The following is a 15,783-nucleotide window of genomic DNA, read 5'->3' on the forward strand; positions in this document are numbered from 1 at the left end:
CAGGAGCACTCCCAGTAATGCTCACTTTGAGCCAAACCTTTTAACTGGGACTTGGCTTAGATGTCACATCTTGTGATTGTCCCTGTGCCTGGGATTTGAGTCCAGGGATCAATGGGGAGTCCGCCAATGAACCTCACCTGTGGTGACCTCAGACTTGACTCTCGTGAGCACCAGCTAGTGCAGGGTCAGGTTGGGTCCATTGCTAGCACCAGCCGACACACAGAGAGGCCCTGTGTCTGCAGGAGACCAGGCTGTGTAGGAACCTGCAGGGTCCCGGCTACACCGAAGGAGCGATAACGGATCAGCACGAGGGCAGGCTTCTTGTGAAACTGCTTTATTTCACGGAGTGTTAGAAGGGGTTGTCCAGGATGTTCACTCGCATCAGGAATTTGTTTTTTTCAATGTCCCGAATGTTTACCCTGCCGGATGCAATTTTTTCCCACGGTGGGAGACTCAGGACGATCTGCTGCCACTCGTGTTCCTTCAGCATGCAAGAGGAATACCACCATTCCTGGGGGAGGGCAAAGCGTTAGCTGGCCACCCGGTGGCCAGGACTGGCCAGGGCCAGAAATGGCAAAATGTCCTTAGAGCTCGTTTGCTTGCTTATTTGCCTGCTTCCTTCCTTTTTCTTACTTTTAAGGTTTATTTATTTAAAAGACAAGAGTGACAATAAGAAAGAGGAAGGGAGAAAGAGAGAGAACCTTCCACTCCCTAAATGGCTACAGCAACAGGTCTGGGACAAGCAAAGGCCAGGAGTCAAGACCTCCAGCCTTGTCTCCCACATAGATAGCAGGGGCCTGATGATCTGGGCCTTTACTACTGCCTCCCAGGGCATTAACAGGAGGCTGAATCAGAAGCGGCATAGCCAGGACTTAACATAAAATGTCAGCACTCCAAGCAGTGGCTTACCCTACTGCACTACAATGCCAGCCGATTCTTGAGTGCTTTTTAAAAATTTAAAAAAAAAATTAAAGATTCATTTATTTTTGTTTGAAAGAGTACAGAGAGAAGGAGAGATAGAAGGAGAGATGTTTCATTTGCTGGTTCCCTTCCCAGATAGTCATGAGGGCTAGGCTAAAGCCAGTCATCAGGAGCTTCTCCTACAGGTCTCCCCTGTGGGCACAGGAACCCAAAAGCTATCCTTCTTTCTTTCCTAGTTGTGCAAGCAGAGAGCTGGATTGAAAGCAGCACAGCCAGGACTTGAATCAGCACCCATATGGGATGCCAGTGCTGCAGGTAGAGGCGTAGCCTGCTCTGCCATTGTGCCAGCCCCTCTTAGGTGCTTTAAAATCAAGGTGAACCCACAGACAAAAACAAAATTTGATCCCCAAACCTAGGATACTGATGAGTGCCTCCTTAAACAAATATATGTGTGTGTGTGTGTGTGTATAATTACACACTCATTCTCTTTTTTAATGGGCTTTTAAATTTTTATTGGAAAGTCAGATTTACAGAGAGAAAAAGAGAAACAGAGAGGAAGCTCTTCTGTCTGTTGCTTCACTCCCCAAGTGGCTGCATCGGTCATAACTGAGCCAATCTGAAGCCAGGAGCCAGAAGCTTCTTCCAGGTCTCCCAGGCAGGTGTGGGGTTTTGGGCCATCCTCAACTGCTTTCCCAAGCACAAGCAGGGAGATGGAAGGGAAATGGAGCCGTTGGGACATGAACCAGTGCCCATATGGGATCCCAGCACTTGCGAGGTGAGGACTTTAGCTACTAGGCTATTGCGCTCGGCCCCACACTCATTCTCTATTTCAACAAGTACTGACTGTGAGGTGCTATGGTAGGTACTAAATACAGTTTTGGCATTTGAAGGCTTCACATGTTTTTGTGGGGGACTTGCAGACGAAAGTGACACGCAATAGTAATTTATGCAACAGGGGCAGAGACTATGCTAAAAGAAGTTTGGATGAGGGGGAGCGTCCATGACCACCTAAAGGATCAGAAGAGGAAGGCTGCAAACCTGTGCCACTGGGTCTGGTGCAGAAAAGCCTGTCCCCAAAATTCTCATGTAGGGACTTAGGCCCACAATGACAGTATTAAAAGGTAGGAGCCCTGGGCGGTGATTAAGACAGCAGGGCTCCATTCCCATGAACGGGCATAGCAGGGCCGGTGTGTGGGCACACTCATTTAAGCAGCCATCTAGAATGCAAGTCATGCCATATTGGAGCACCAGTTTGAGTCCTGGCTGCTTCCCACCCAGCTCCCTGCTAACGTACCTGGAGAGCACGGGAGGACGGCCCAAGTTCTTGAGCCCAAGGGAGACCCAGATGGAATTCAGGATTTTGGCTTCAGCCTTGCCTAACATTAGCTGTTTCAGCCAGTTGGGGAATGAAACAGTGAATAGAAGATTCTCTCTCTCTCTCTCTCTCTGTGTGTGTGTGTGTGTGTGTCTCGCTCTCTCTCTCTTTTTCTCTTTCTCTCCTTAATGCTAATGGAGGTGGGCAGGATGGGCATTGCTGCACAGTGGGCTTGTGCTGTTGCTTCGGATGCCCACATCCCATATCAGCACACTGATTCAGGTACAGGCTGTGCCAGTTCTGATCTGACTGCCTGCTGGGACGCAGTGGAGGATGGCCCAAGTGCTTGGATTCCCGCTACCAATATGGGAGACCAGGATGGAATCCCTGGCTCCTGAATTTGGCCTAACCCAATCCTAGCCATTGAGGAGAGTTAACCAACAGATGGGAGATCTCTTTCTGCATTGGTCTCTCTCTCTCACTCTTTCTTTCACTGTGCTTTTCAAATAAATAGATTAAAAGGAAAAACAGTAAAAGCAATAGAACATCCATGTAAGAGCATTATCACCTTATACATAAATCAATGTAAGCACTTAAGGAAATGAAATGGATTGCCCCCTTCTGCTGTTCCACCACATGGGGTGCAGCCAGGGGTACCCTCAAAAAGAAGCAGGCCCTCAGCGGAGACTGAGTCCCTGGCACCTGATCTTGACCTGCCAACAGCTTCCAAAGCTGAAGACAGCACATCTCTGTTGCTTCTCAGTGACCTGACCTAGGAAATTTTCTTGTAGCAACCCAGAGGGACTAAGGCAGCAGGCTTCCATGCCTGGAGAAGCCCAGTGGGAAGTAGGCTTCTAGGGTTTCCAGTTGGTGGGTGGGTGTCTCCCCCATGTCCGCCCCTCGGCTTGCCCCGTGATGGCACACACCTTGCTCAGGTTCAGCCAGCAGTACTCCAGCACGTTTCCCTGGGATTCGGACAACTTCAAGGCTGCGCTCAGGAAGAGGTCGCAGTTCTCCCCTTCCCCCATCAGTATAGACACGTAAGCGGTCAGGTGGTACAGTCTTGGGTAGAAGACAGGGCCAGTGGCTTGTTGAGCCACCAGATTCTGCAAGCTCTAAGATGGAACACAAGACCACAGTGAAAGCAGTCAGAATCAGAAAGGGCTCCTCGGGCTGCAGCTGTTTCCTCCCCAGAGGGTGCGGGAACCTTCCAAGGGTGAGCGGTCAGTGAAGGAGTGTGCAGATACGGGCACCGGGGAGCAGACGGTACATGTCAGGCTGAGTGGCCCCCAAGGCGCACCCACAGCAGGGCACAGAATGTGAACAGGCTCATCAATATTCTCTGCAATGAATAAAAACAAACAAACAAACAAAAAACCCATTGTCTTTGGATTATCAAAGCAAAACAAGTTAATTGTTGAAGATTCAGGAGAAACATCGATGTGTTCCTGTGAGACAGCACATGAAGGCCCCACCCAATGCAGGCGTCCTGGCTGCTCCACACCTCTGGCCCAGCTCCCTGCTAGTGCATGTGGGAGGCAGTGAGTGATGGTCCACGAACCTGCGTTTCTGTCACCCACATGGGACATCTACACGGAGTTCCCAGTTCCTCACTTTGGCTTGATCCAACTGTGACACCTAGAGGCATATGAGGAGTGAACAAGTGGAAGATCTCTGTCTCTCTCTCCCTCTCTGTTACTCTGCCTTTCAAATTAAAATATATATGAAAGATTTATTTACTGGGCCTGGCACAGTAGCCTAGTGGCTAAAGGTCCTCGCCTTGCATGTGCTGGAAGATCCCATACGGGCGCCAATTCATCATATCTTGGCTGCTTCACTTTCCTTCCAGCTCCTTGCCTGTGGCCTAGGAAAGCAATGGAGGATGGCCCAAGGCCTTGGGACTCTACACATGCATGGGAGACCTGGAAGAAGCTCCTGGCTCCTGGCTTTGGATCGGCTCAGCTCTGGCCGTTGTGGCCACTTGGGGAGTGAATCAGTGGATGGAAGATCTTTCTCTCTGCCTTTCCTTCTGACTGTAAGATCTGACTTTCCAATAAAAATAAATAAATCTTTAAAGAATTAATAGATCTTCTTTAAAAGAGAGATTCATTTATTTATTTTTGGAAAGTCAGAGTTATAGAAAAGGAGAGACAGACAGAGAGAGAGAGAGAGAGAGAGAGATCTTCTATTTGCTGGCTTACTCCCTAGACACTCACAACACCCAGCTGGGCCAGGTCAGAACCAGAGCCAGGAGTTTCATGTGGATCTCCAAACACATGGGTGACAGGTATCTAAACACTTCAGCCGTCTTCCTCTGCTTTTCTTTTTTTTTAGTCACCAGCAGGGGCCTGTATCAGAAGTGGAGTAGCCAGGGTATGAACTAGTACCCGTACAGGAGGCTGGTGTTACGAGGGGCAGCTTTATCTGCTAAGCAATCATGCTTGCCCAGCAAACAAATTTGTTTTGGGGATGGCAACAATGGCTCAATTGGCTAATCTCCTACCTATAAGCATCAGCATTCCATATAGGTGCCAGTTTATGTCCTAGCTGCTCTGCTTCCCATCCAGCTGCCTGCTTGTGGCCTGGGAAAGCAATAAAGGATAACCCAAAGCCTTAGGACCCTGCACACACATGGGAAACCTGGAAGAAGTTCCTGGCTCCTGGCTTCAGATAAACTCAGCTCTGGCAGTTGTGGTCATTTGAGGAGTGAGCCAATTGATCCTAGTAGCCAGTCAGGGGCTGAACAGAAAAGCCAGTGAATCTTCTTGGTTCTGAAAGGAGCGAGGCTGCAGAAGGGGGTGAGAACACAGAAAGAAGGGAAAACCAAGCTGGCTGGTGGTTCCCACAGCAGGGAAGACTGCCAGTCCCCATCCATTTGGGGAGTTAACCAAGCTGTCTCTATCACTCTGTCTTTCAAACAAATAAATGTTAAATAAAGAAGTTAAAAAGGTGATAATGACAGGCAACTCACTTGTTTTTTACACAAGAGAAAAAGGGAAAAACTTGTAATAAATTAAAACACATTGAGGAAGGCAATGAATATCCTTTTGAATATCATCTGGCTAAGCATTTCCCAAACTCTAATAAATTACCTTCTTAAGAGACACTTACTTTATCAAATTGTGCTCATATTGCAAAATAATGTTTTTTTAAAAAGATTATTTATTTTTATTGAAAAGGCAGATACACAGAGAGGAGGAGAGACAGAGAGGAAGATCTTCCATCTGATGATTCACTCCCCAGGTGGCCATATGGTCAGAGCTGAGCCGATCGAAAGTCAGGAGCCTGGTGCTTATTCCAGGTCTCCCATTCGGGTGCGGGGTCCCAAGGACTTGGGCCATTCTCCACTGCTTTCCCAGGCCATAGCAGGGAGCTGGATGGGAAGCGGAGCAGTTAGGACACAAACCAGTGCCCATGCAGAATGGTGGCACTGGCAGGTAGAAGATTAGTCACTTGAGCCATCGTGCTGGCCCCTGGGAAATATATATATTTCTAAAATATTGATTTATTTTATTTTTTTTAAGAGAGAGAGAGAGAGAGAGAGAGATCCTATCTCACTCCCCAAATGGCTGAAATAGCTAGGGCTTAGTTTAACCGATGCTAGGAACTGATGCCTGGCGCTCCATTTGGGACTTCCAGATGGATGGCAAGGGCTCAAGCACTTGGACCAGCCTCTGCTGCTTTTCCAGATGCATTACTAGGGAGCCAGATCAGAAGTGGAGGAGCTGAGACTTGAATCAGCATTGATATAGGATGTTGGCACTGCAGATGGTGACATAACCTACTATGCCATAATACTGGTCTCTAAGTATATGTTTCCTAATTTGCAGGGAATACCTTTAGAAAGTTCTACATGTTGAACCTGGCACAATTTTCTAATGGCTAAATCATCGCCTTAAATTCCTGGGATCTCATATGAACGTCAGTTCGTGTCCCAGATGCTCCACTACCCATCCAGCTCCCTGTTTTTGGCCTGGGAAGGCACTATAGGGTGGGCCATGAGCTTTAGGACCCTGCACCCATGTGGGAGACCTGGAAGAAGCTCCTAGTTCCTAGCTTCAGATCAGCTCAGCTCTGGCTGTTTTTTTCCAGTTGGGGGAGTAAACCAATGGATTTAAGATCTCTCTGCCTCTCTTTCGTTCTAAAAAAAACAAAAACAAAAACAACAAACAAACAAAAAACAAAAAATTCAACACATGAGGAGTGCATAACCAGAAAAACAAACAGAAACTAGCAAAGGAGGCAGATGGGATCCCGTTTTTGGAGTGGTCTCTGCTGAAGCTGGAGAGCAACCTCACCTTGAGGAGCTCGACTGCAATGTCCTGGGAAAACTCAGACTGTTCTTCCATTTGCTTTTGAAGGTGGAGCGTTTGCCCCTCCATGTACCTAGACATGCCGCTGTAGAAAAGAATCGTTGGAGTTCTTCTTGATGCCAGAGTTTTAGCTTTATTTGAAAAGATGTAGAAGTTGTCCCAGTCTTGAAGTCTGCCATACCTGCACAGAAAGATGAGAAAATCAGTACCACTCCTGGAATGGGCTCATTTTTAGAAATGAATCTCTCTGGGTGTGTCCCTTCCAGGACTGGGGACCTCTTAAAATCTACCTCCAGGTCACCCCACTTCCTCTCCCTAACTGAGCAAAAAAGTGAGATGCAGCAAAGTCTATAATTTTGGTGGCTTGCGATGAATAGAATGCTTGGGAACACGCAGGTGACATTAGCTCCTGCTATAGCTTGAAGGCATTCCCCAAAAGTCATGTGTTGGACACTTCATCCCCACATTCACATGTCCATGGACTTGGATGCAGACCCACTGGGAGGTGACTGGGTCATGAATGTTCTACCCGTACATGGGTTAACTCATGCCTGGATTAATGAGTTAGCGAGGGGGTAGCTCCAGTGGGGTCTCTCTGTTATGCTCGCTTTGTTTGGCCACGGGACCCCCTCCACTGTGTTATACAGCAAGAAGACCCTCACTAGGTACCAAACAGCTGTCAGTGCCATGGTGAGCTGATTGAGGGTCTGTATTGCTTTTAAGGCACCCAGTCTGTGGTGTGCTGTTATAGCAATAGAAAATGGGCTAAGACAGGTAACCATTGATTTAACTCTCCAACAAGCGAGGCCTGTCACACACTGGAAGCTGTGGATGCAGGGATTTAGAGAGATTATTCCAGTTCCAAAGAGTGATGGAGTAGGCCAAGTGCTACTCCAAGAGTGCCCCCACAGAGTGGCATTATTGACGGTCACTTTGAGTTAATCTTTATTAGTGCTAATTCTCGGGTCCAACTCAGAACTGCTGAATGAGCAGACCCTGGGGGTTGAGGGGAGTGAGGGGAGACTAGGGATCAGAGTTAACAAACTGTCCAGGGGTTCTTTGACCCATTACAGTGTGGCAAGCCTTGAACTTGAGCATCACTGGAGAACTCTCCGGTAGCAATGGAAAACAAGAAAGTAGGATGAGCGTTAACTCACACAGGCAAATCAGTTTGACTCTGCACTTTAATTTTTGGATTTTAATTTCTCTCATCTCTCAAGTAATTTTACAATAAGAGGATGTTTTCTGTTCAAATCTAGAACTTCTCTGGTTTGTGGCACTTCATTCAGGAAGGTCCCCACATTACTTAATCTCATCACACAATCTCTGGTGGAGCACACTGGACAGCATGGTTATGAGTAATATGTGATAGGAGATTTTAACGGGTGGGCGTTGATTTCTAGTCTTAGGGAAAGTCATGGGAGTGATTTAATTGCTGTTCTGTTGACCCTGTTAGAACTTTGCCATTCATCTCCTTCCTTGAGGGTATGGTCAAAGCTATAGCCTTACTGAGTTAAAAACTTAATAAATGCGGATGGGGGTACTGGCATTGTGGTCTAGTGGATCAAACCACTGCCTGCAACACAGGCATCCCATATGAGCACTGGTTTGAGTCTCAGTAGTAAACCAGCAGATAGAAGATATTTCTCTCTTTCCCTCTCTGTCTCTGTAACTCTGCCTTTCAAATAAATAAATGAATCTCTTTTTTTTTCAGATTTATTTATTTGTATTAGAAAGGCAGATTTACAGAGAGAGAAGGAGATGCAGAGAGAAAAAGTCGTTTATCCACTGGCAACTGCCCCAAGTGGCCACAATGGGTGGAACTGGGCTGATCCAAAGCCAGGAGCCAGGAGCCTCCTTCAGGTCCCCATGTGAATGCAAGGTCCCAAGGTTCTAGGCCCTGCTCCACTGCTTTCCAGGCCACAAGCAGGGAGCAGGAAGGAAAATGGAGCATCCAGAACATACCCAGAGCTCATAAGGGATTCCAGTGGACGCAAGGTGAGTTCTTTAGCCACTAGGCTATCACATCAGGCTCATACATATATGTTAAAACAAAAACACACATGCAAAAGTAAGGGGCTGGCATTTGGCCTGGTTGGGACACTCACATTCCACAGTGAATGCCTGCATTCAATTCCCAGCTGTGGCTCCTGACTACAGCTTCCTGCTCATACAGGAGGCAGCCAGTGAGGGCTCAAGTCATTGGGTTCCTGCCACCTACACTGCGGACCAGGACTGAGGTCCTGCCCTCAGGTGTTGCGGGCCATTTGAAGAGTGAACCAGAGAATGAGCGCTCTCTGCTCTGCTTCTCAAGGAAAAACAAAAAAAAGCTAAAATAAAGACAAAAACAGGCCTGTGCCTCCTGCCTTCTGCCAATGCGGGCAGGCTCATGGGGGCCTAGGGTGCAGGCTTGCAGGGGGCCTGGGGATGGTGCCACTCTGGGCCTGTGGGGACCTGGCTGCTCATGCCCAGGCAAGTGGAACGAGCCTAGGGATTTCCCCAAGAGCTTGGTCCCAGATGGGGTGCGGAGCAGAGGGGGGAGTCCTAGGTTAGCATGCTGACGTGCTGTGATGGTGTATCAGGCTTGGGGAACTTTGAATGTGCTTTGATTTTGGGTGGGTAGAGGGGAAGGTCCCAGGCCAACACGCATGCCAGGAGCTTGGGACCCTAGTGGGCGGGCAGAGCTCCAGGCCAGCACGCCACCCATTGGAAGACGGGGCTGGGGGAAGCCATGTGCTCCTGGGTGCAGCGACTGGGGCTCGTTCAGGTAAGGGGTAAGAGGAGTGTGGGAAGGAGGACCACTGAGGCAGTATGTTGCAGTTGAGGAATGACTTCTGAGGGACTTTCACGGATAAGGTCACTGTATTTGAAAGTAAGCAAGGGAGCTGGGACCAAACAGTTTGGAGGGGCGAAGCTGGAGGACCTCTCTGGGTCAGACTGAAGCACCTGCCCATGTGGGAGACAGGAGCTGGGCTAGTTAGCATCGGCCACCACTGACCGCCACCCACCAGCACACATTAAAGCTAGGGCTGGATTACTACCTGGCAGGGCTAGATCACTGTACTTGCCGATGAGTGTCGGAACAGGGGACAGGTAAAGTTAGGTTGGCCATCATACTGACAAGCATGTGAGAGAACCAGGTGGGGGATTTGTGGGCTCATCTATGTGGAACTGCAATTTCTGCTGGTTTGCTTAAGAGTAGGTGGTAGTAAAAGGCTGAACTAAGCATGATGATGGAACTTTCTGACACTCTTGGGTACTGAGTTTGGGAATAGGCTGGTCTGATCCTTGCTGCAACATCCATAGATACACTCTTGGGTGTGGGACAGGCCAGGCTGCAACATCTACCAGCTCATACAAAGGCCGAGACAGAGGGGAAAGACTATGCTGGGTAAGGGCCTAGGACCCACTGGCACATGTGAGATCTGGGCATGGGCCTAGTGGGGGAACTTGGGAAACTCCCCTGGTGGGTTGTAGCTCCCATGGGTGAGCATGTGGTTCAGGCTTGGGTGTTGGGTGTTGATCAGGCTGGGCAAAGCTGCTTCACCTGTTGGTAAGTGTGGGGGTTGATTCTGGGGGATGGGGAAGGTGGACCAGGCAGGGCCTGGCCAAACCTTAGCACACTGGCATGTGCAGGAGCCAGGATTGAGTGCGGGTCATGCAGGGTGAGGCTGTCACATCTATCAGCTTTCATGAGCCAAGGATGGAAGCAGACTGAGCAGGACTAGGTTCTAGCACCCATCAGCAAGAGTTCAGACTGGGTTCAGAGTTGAGGATAGGCCAGGCTGCAACATCTAATGGCAAAGCCAGGACAGAGGACGGGCTATGCTGGGCTGGGTCAGAGTGACTACTGGCATATGCAAGATCTGTGGTTGGGAAAAGTACTGGTTGGGGAACTAAGGGGATGCCCCAGCTGGGTTGTGGTTCCCACTGGTGAGTGCGAGAACTAGATTGGGGGCTTTGATCTGGTCTAGACATGACTACAGGGTCCCTCAGCATGGATGTGTACTGGGCCTGGAGTGTGCCAAGCTGGGCTAAGCCACAGTAGCTACTCATGCTCATGAGAGCCAGGGTGATGTAGGATAGGCTGAGCTAGGTCTCTGCATCTGCTGAAGCATGTGAGAGCTGGGTCTGGGGGTAGATCAGGTGTGGCTGCGCTGTAGCATCCAATGGTAAGAACTGGAATGGTGAGTTGAGCAATGTCACTGCTCTTGCCAGGACAGGAATCAGGCCAAATAAGGCTAGGCCAAGTTCCCACTGTTGTGTGTGAGATCTGCCACGTGGAGGAGACCTGATAGAGGAGCTTAAGGAACTCCTCTGTCAGGATGCAATCCCTCCACATGAGCACAAGAATGAAGACTGCGAGCAACCCAGACTTGACAGGTTATAGTACCCACCAGCATACAGGTCTGGGGGCAAACCAAGCTTGGTCAGTTCATAACACCTAGCGGCAGATGTGAGAGCCAGGATGGGGTGCCGGACATGCCAGGTTGGGTTGCAACACCAGCTAGTTCACATTAGGGCTAGGACTGAGCACTGGCAAGCTAGCTGAGAGGCTAAGCTGTAGCATCATAAGCATGAGCTGGGACTGGAGGCAGAATGCTGGGCCAGGCTATAGTATCTGCCGACAAATGCTGGGGTGAGGCAAGCTGTGTCAGCCTGAGACACAGCTCCCACCGGCACATGCAAGACCCAGGGTGTTGGTGGGGAGCCTCATAGGGGTTAGTGAGGACTCCCCTGCTGCTGCCACTGGTGAGCATGAGAACTGGGACCAGGAGCAGATCAGATTAGGCAAGGCTACAATACCTGGTAACCTGCATGTGAGCAGGTTTAGGGGGAGAGCCAGGCTGGGCTAACCAACTGTATCCACTGCTGCATGCATGAGCCAGAGTAAGTGCAAGCTGGTCAGGCTTTGCTGCAGCATCATCTGGCAAGTACTGGGAATAGGGGCAAGTCCTGTCAAGACACATTGCAGAAAACCTGGAAAATGCAAGATCCAGGGCTGGGAGTGAGCCGAGTGGGGAAACTAGACAACTCTCTGATGGGCTGAAACGCCCACCAGTACACATGAAAACCAGGGCTAGGGGTGGATCTGGCTGGATAGGCAGTCATACCTGTTAATATAACTGTGGTCTGGATGGTGGGGTCAGTCATGCTGAGTTAGGCTGCAGCACCCATTGGTGTGTACAAGAGCTGAATGGGATGCAGGACAGATCAGACCAGTCTGCTGCACTTACTGACATGCACAGGAATCAGGGCTGGGCATGCGTCTGGTGAAACTTACTGAGGGTTGCCCCAACTAGGCTATAGTTCCTACTGGTGTGCATGAGGGCTGAGTGTGTGGTCGGCAGGGTTGGGCTGGGCTGCAGCATCAATTGGTTTGCATGTGAGATGGGGTTGGAGATAGAGCTGACCAAGGTGACTGCAACCACCAGTGTGTGTGTAGGCTGATGTAGATGATGAACTGAGTTGACCCCTGCACAGCCTGGCACACACAGGAGTCGAGTCTGATGTCACCTCTAGTGAGGTTTCTTTAGGAACCCCATAACTGGACAATTGGACGTTTAGAATTCTACCAGGGGGAGAATTGCAGGATCTGTGGTCTGATCTTGGAGTGAATGTGTTGGAACTGGGGTTTCCTCAGGGGCTAAGATGGAGCAGTGGACAGCATGCCCAAATGCACATGGGGGAGATGGCAGTGCACTGGGGCCTGCAGAGGACATTTAGTAGCATAGCAGAGGATGGCAGGCAGAACAAATTAGACAACTACCCCAGTAAAGTGTTGAGAGCAAATATCTGTACAAGTGGAAACTATAACGTGGACTACATCAGCCAATGGACCTTGGAAGGATTTCCTCATCCTTGGATTAGCGAGACTGATGGTATTTCAAAACTATCAAAACCATTACAGCGAAACCCTCAGAGCATGCTCCACATTGAGAACCCTGGGATGACATTGGGTGGTCGTTCCCCTTCCCTGGGCGGTGAGGCAGTTAGGATGCTGGGTGTGGCTTCCTCTCTTCTCTTCCCCCTTTCCTCAGATGCAGGAAGAAGAAAAGGAAATTTAGAAATAATGGCCTCATTTACTTCACCCTAATCCTCTATCCTCTCCACCCTAATCAACAGTCCACGTGGGCATACATCCTTCTCAACTACGTAAGTATCATCAAGAATTAAAAAGAAAGCAGGTTAATGGATTATGCCTTCCGCCTAAAAAGTAACAGAATACAGGGAGAGTGCTGCTTCCTTCCTGAAGTTGGTTTTCCCAAGAGGAGCCTCTGTCTCTGCCAAGCATCAGGCTCTGCTCCTCTCACGCCACCAGGGACAGGACTGACTTGGTTAATCGGTTGGTTGGATGCTCAGGGAAGGGAAGCAGATTCCTGCAGTGCTGGGTCTCTGTCCATCCTGAGAACCAGTCGAGCCAACTGAGAGCACAGTACCCACGTCTCTGCCTCCAGGAAGAGGGGCCTACCTCAACTGGGGGAGAACTGTAGCTTTCCAGGACTTTCTGCTGCTGAGTGGGTAAGCTGATCGCAAAGCTCAGTGCTAGAAGCGTCTCTCCCCTGCAGGTGTCAGCCACATCCCCTGACATGTGCCGCTTCAACAAGGTTGTCCTGTGCGATTAGATCTGGGTGGGCCCAAACCCTGGCACTCCTCAGAATCAAGATCTGTCGTCCCCCAGCATTCAAGGGCACTTGGTCCCAGGTCTCCTACAGTTGCTAAAACCTACAGACACTCAAGCCATTTCCATAACACGGCATGGTACTTGTACATAACCTACACATATCAACCAGTACACTTCCATCATCTTTAATGACTTCAAATCCCCACTAACACAACGTGCATGCTGTGTATTAGTTGCTATACTGTATTGTTTAGGAAATAATGACAACTTAAGAAGTCTGTACTCAGCATAGGCCCATCTCTCCCTCCCCCACCCAAAATTTATTTTTTGAAAGACAGACTTAGAAGGAGAGACAGAAAGATCTCCCATCTGTTGGTTCACTCTCCAAACGAACATAATGGCTGGAGCTGGGCCAATCCAAAGCCAGGAGATTCTTCTGGATCTCCCACATGAGTGCAGAGTCCCAAGGTCTTGGGCCATCCTCCACTGCTTTCCCAGGCCATGACCAAAGAGCTAGCTGGGAAGTGGAGTAGCCAGGATATGAACCAGTGCTTATATGAGAAGCCGATCCTTGCAGGTGGTGGATTAGAGAATTGAGCCAACTGAGAGCACAACTCTCATGGTGCACATATAGTGATACCCATAGAGATGATGGGCTGACAGAACTATAACCTTTTCCTATTAATTCCTGCACTACCACAGCTTGTTACATGAGGAGCAAATGCCCACACATCAAATATAACAGAGATCATCTGTAGTCTGCTGTAGTCTGCTGGGGGTTCAACCCGTTCCCCTGGGAAGTCTGGCACTGTGCAGTGCCTGGTTACCAGATAGCGACACCGGAGTACAGTCCCAGGAGGACTCCGTTATGGAACTTGAGGATTCTGTTGTTCTCATTCTGTATGATGAAGTCCAAACACTCTGCAAAGGTTCTATAAACAAAGCCTAGACGAGAGACAAAGGAGAGAGCTTCTTAGCTGGCAGGTGTGTGGGGGTGTGGCACTGGAGGGGCACCTTTCTGGCCTTGTGGCTCTTGGTAGGATTTCACACCAAAGGGAGGGCTGTCTCTGATTACTTTGTGAATCCAAGGAACCTCATAGATCTTAGAAATCACACGACTGTGTTGCCCTGTGTTTGCTGAGTCCCAGGTATAGTATTACATACACGAGGATATACCAGAAACTGTGGAGAAATTGCAATTAAAGGTAGCTTGTGGGACCAGTGTTGCAGTGCAGTGGGTGAAACCACAGCCTGAGACACTGGCATTCCACGGGAGAAGCCATATGAGCACTCCATGTGAGTCCCAGCTGCTCTGCCTCCACCGCTCCTGCCCGCACAGCTGGGAAAGCAGTGGAAGAGGACCCAGTTGTGGCAGGAATCTCTCCCTTCAAGGCAGAAAAAACCATAGAGGCTTTCAAGGCGGGGCCTTCCAGGAACAGAGGGTGTGCGGGGAGGGTTCCTGAGAAACACACCGATGCTGTGAAGTCACCTGCAGTGATTCTGGCGCACACACAGTGACCTTACATAACCAGTGTGTGCACTGCATCATGACACCAGACAACCAATCAGAACATGTTTTGAGAAACTTAGTTGTTTGTGCCGGGGATTTTAAGACATTCCAGTGCTTTTTAAGGGGCCCCAGAATGTGGAGAAGCTCCTCTGGGTCTGCCAGAATAAAAGCTGCTGCTCCTGTAGTGAACCTTGCTGTGTCCCGCCTGTCCGACAGAGCAGCCCTCTGCACAAGTACTCGGGCCCGGCCATCCACACGGAAGACCTGGACGATGTTCCAGGCTCCTGGCTTCAGCCTGGCCTGGTGTCAGCCATAGTGGACATTTGGGGAGCGAATCAGTGAATGGAAGATTCTGTCTTTCTTCCTCTCTCTTTTTCTCGAATAAATGAATAAGCATTTTTTTAAAAGAAAGATGTATTTTCTTTATTTGAAAGGCAGAGTTACAGAGAGAGCAAATGGGAACAACAGTGACTCACAGCCCACATGGTACCAGTGGTTATGGTTGGGCCAAGCCAAAGCCAGTGCAGGAATTTCATCTGGGTCTCCCACATGGATGCTGGTGCCCAAGCACTTGGGTCATCCTCCTCTGTTCTCGCAAGGGCATTAGTAGGGAGCTGGATCAGAAGTGGAGCAGCCAGGCTTGAACTGGTGTCCAAATGGAATACTGGCATGTTAGGCCGTGGCTTAACCTGTAACACCACAATGCAGGCCCGGATTAAAAAAAGAAAGAAAGCAAGCCAGTCTCCAGGGCCCAGTACAATAGCCTAGTCACTAAATACTCACCTTGAATGTGCAGGATTCCATATGGGCATCGGTTCCTGTCCCAGCTGCTCTACTTTTTCACCAGCTCCCTGCTTGTGACCTGGGAAAGCAGTCGAGGACAGCCCAAAGCCTTGAGACCCTGTACCCGTATGGGAAACCCAGAAGAAACTCCTGGCTCCTGGCTTTGGATTGGCTCAGTTCTAGCCATTGCAGTCATTTGGGGAGTGAACTAGCAGATGGGAGATCTTCCTGTCTCTCCTTCTTTCTGTAAACCTGACTAGTCTATAAAAATAAATAAAATTTCTTTTTTTCAAGTGCCTCCAGCTGCAGCTGGCAC

General features: G+C 49.4%; 1 protein-coding gene across 1 annotated transcript in view; it reads right to left on the reverse strand.

The window, feature by feature from the left end:
- Positions 1-318: 318 nt before the first annotated feature.
- ADCY10 (adenylate cyclase 10) overlaps positions 319-15,783 on the reverse strand; it is a 75,883-nt gene continuing 60,418 nt past the window's right edge. The window contains exons 29-32 of the mRNA XM_041003250.1: positions 14,002-14,119; positions 6,535-6,730; positions 3,163-3,351; positions 319-511 (exon numbers count right to left, since the gene is read on the reverse strand). Coding sequence (XP_040859184.1) covers positions 350-511; positions 3,163-3,351; positions 6,535-6,730; positions 14,002-14,119 — 665 coding nt within the window. The 3' untranslated portion in view covers positions 319-349. The remainder of the gene's footprint in view (positions 512-3,162; positions 3,352-6,534; positions 6,731-14,001; positions 14,120-15,783) is intronic.

Source organism: Ochotona curzoniae, unplaced genomic scaffold, assembly GCF_017591425.1.
Source record: "Ochotona curzoniae isolate NIBS_2020 unplaced genomic scaffold, NIBS_Ocur_1.0 scaffold_2683, whole genome shotgun sequence".
Lineage (NCBI taxonomy): Eukaryota > Metazoa > Chordata > Mammalia > Lagomorpha > Ochotonidae > Ochotona > Ochotona curzoniae.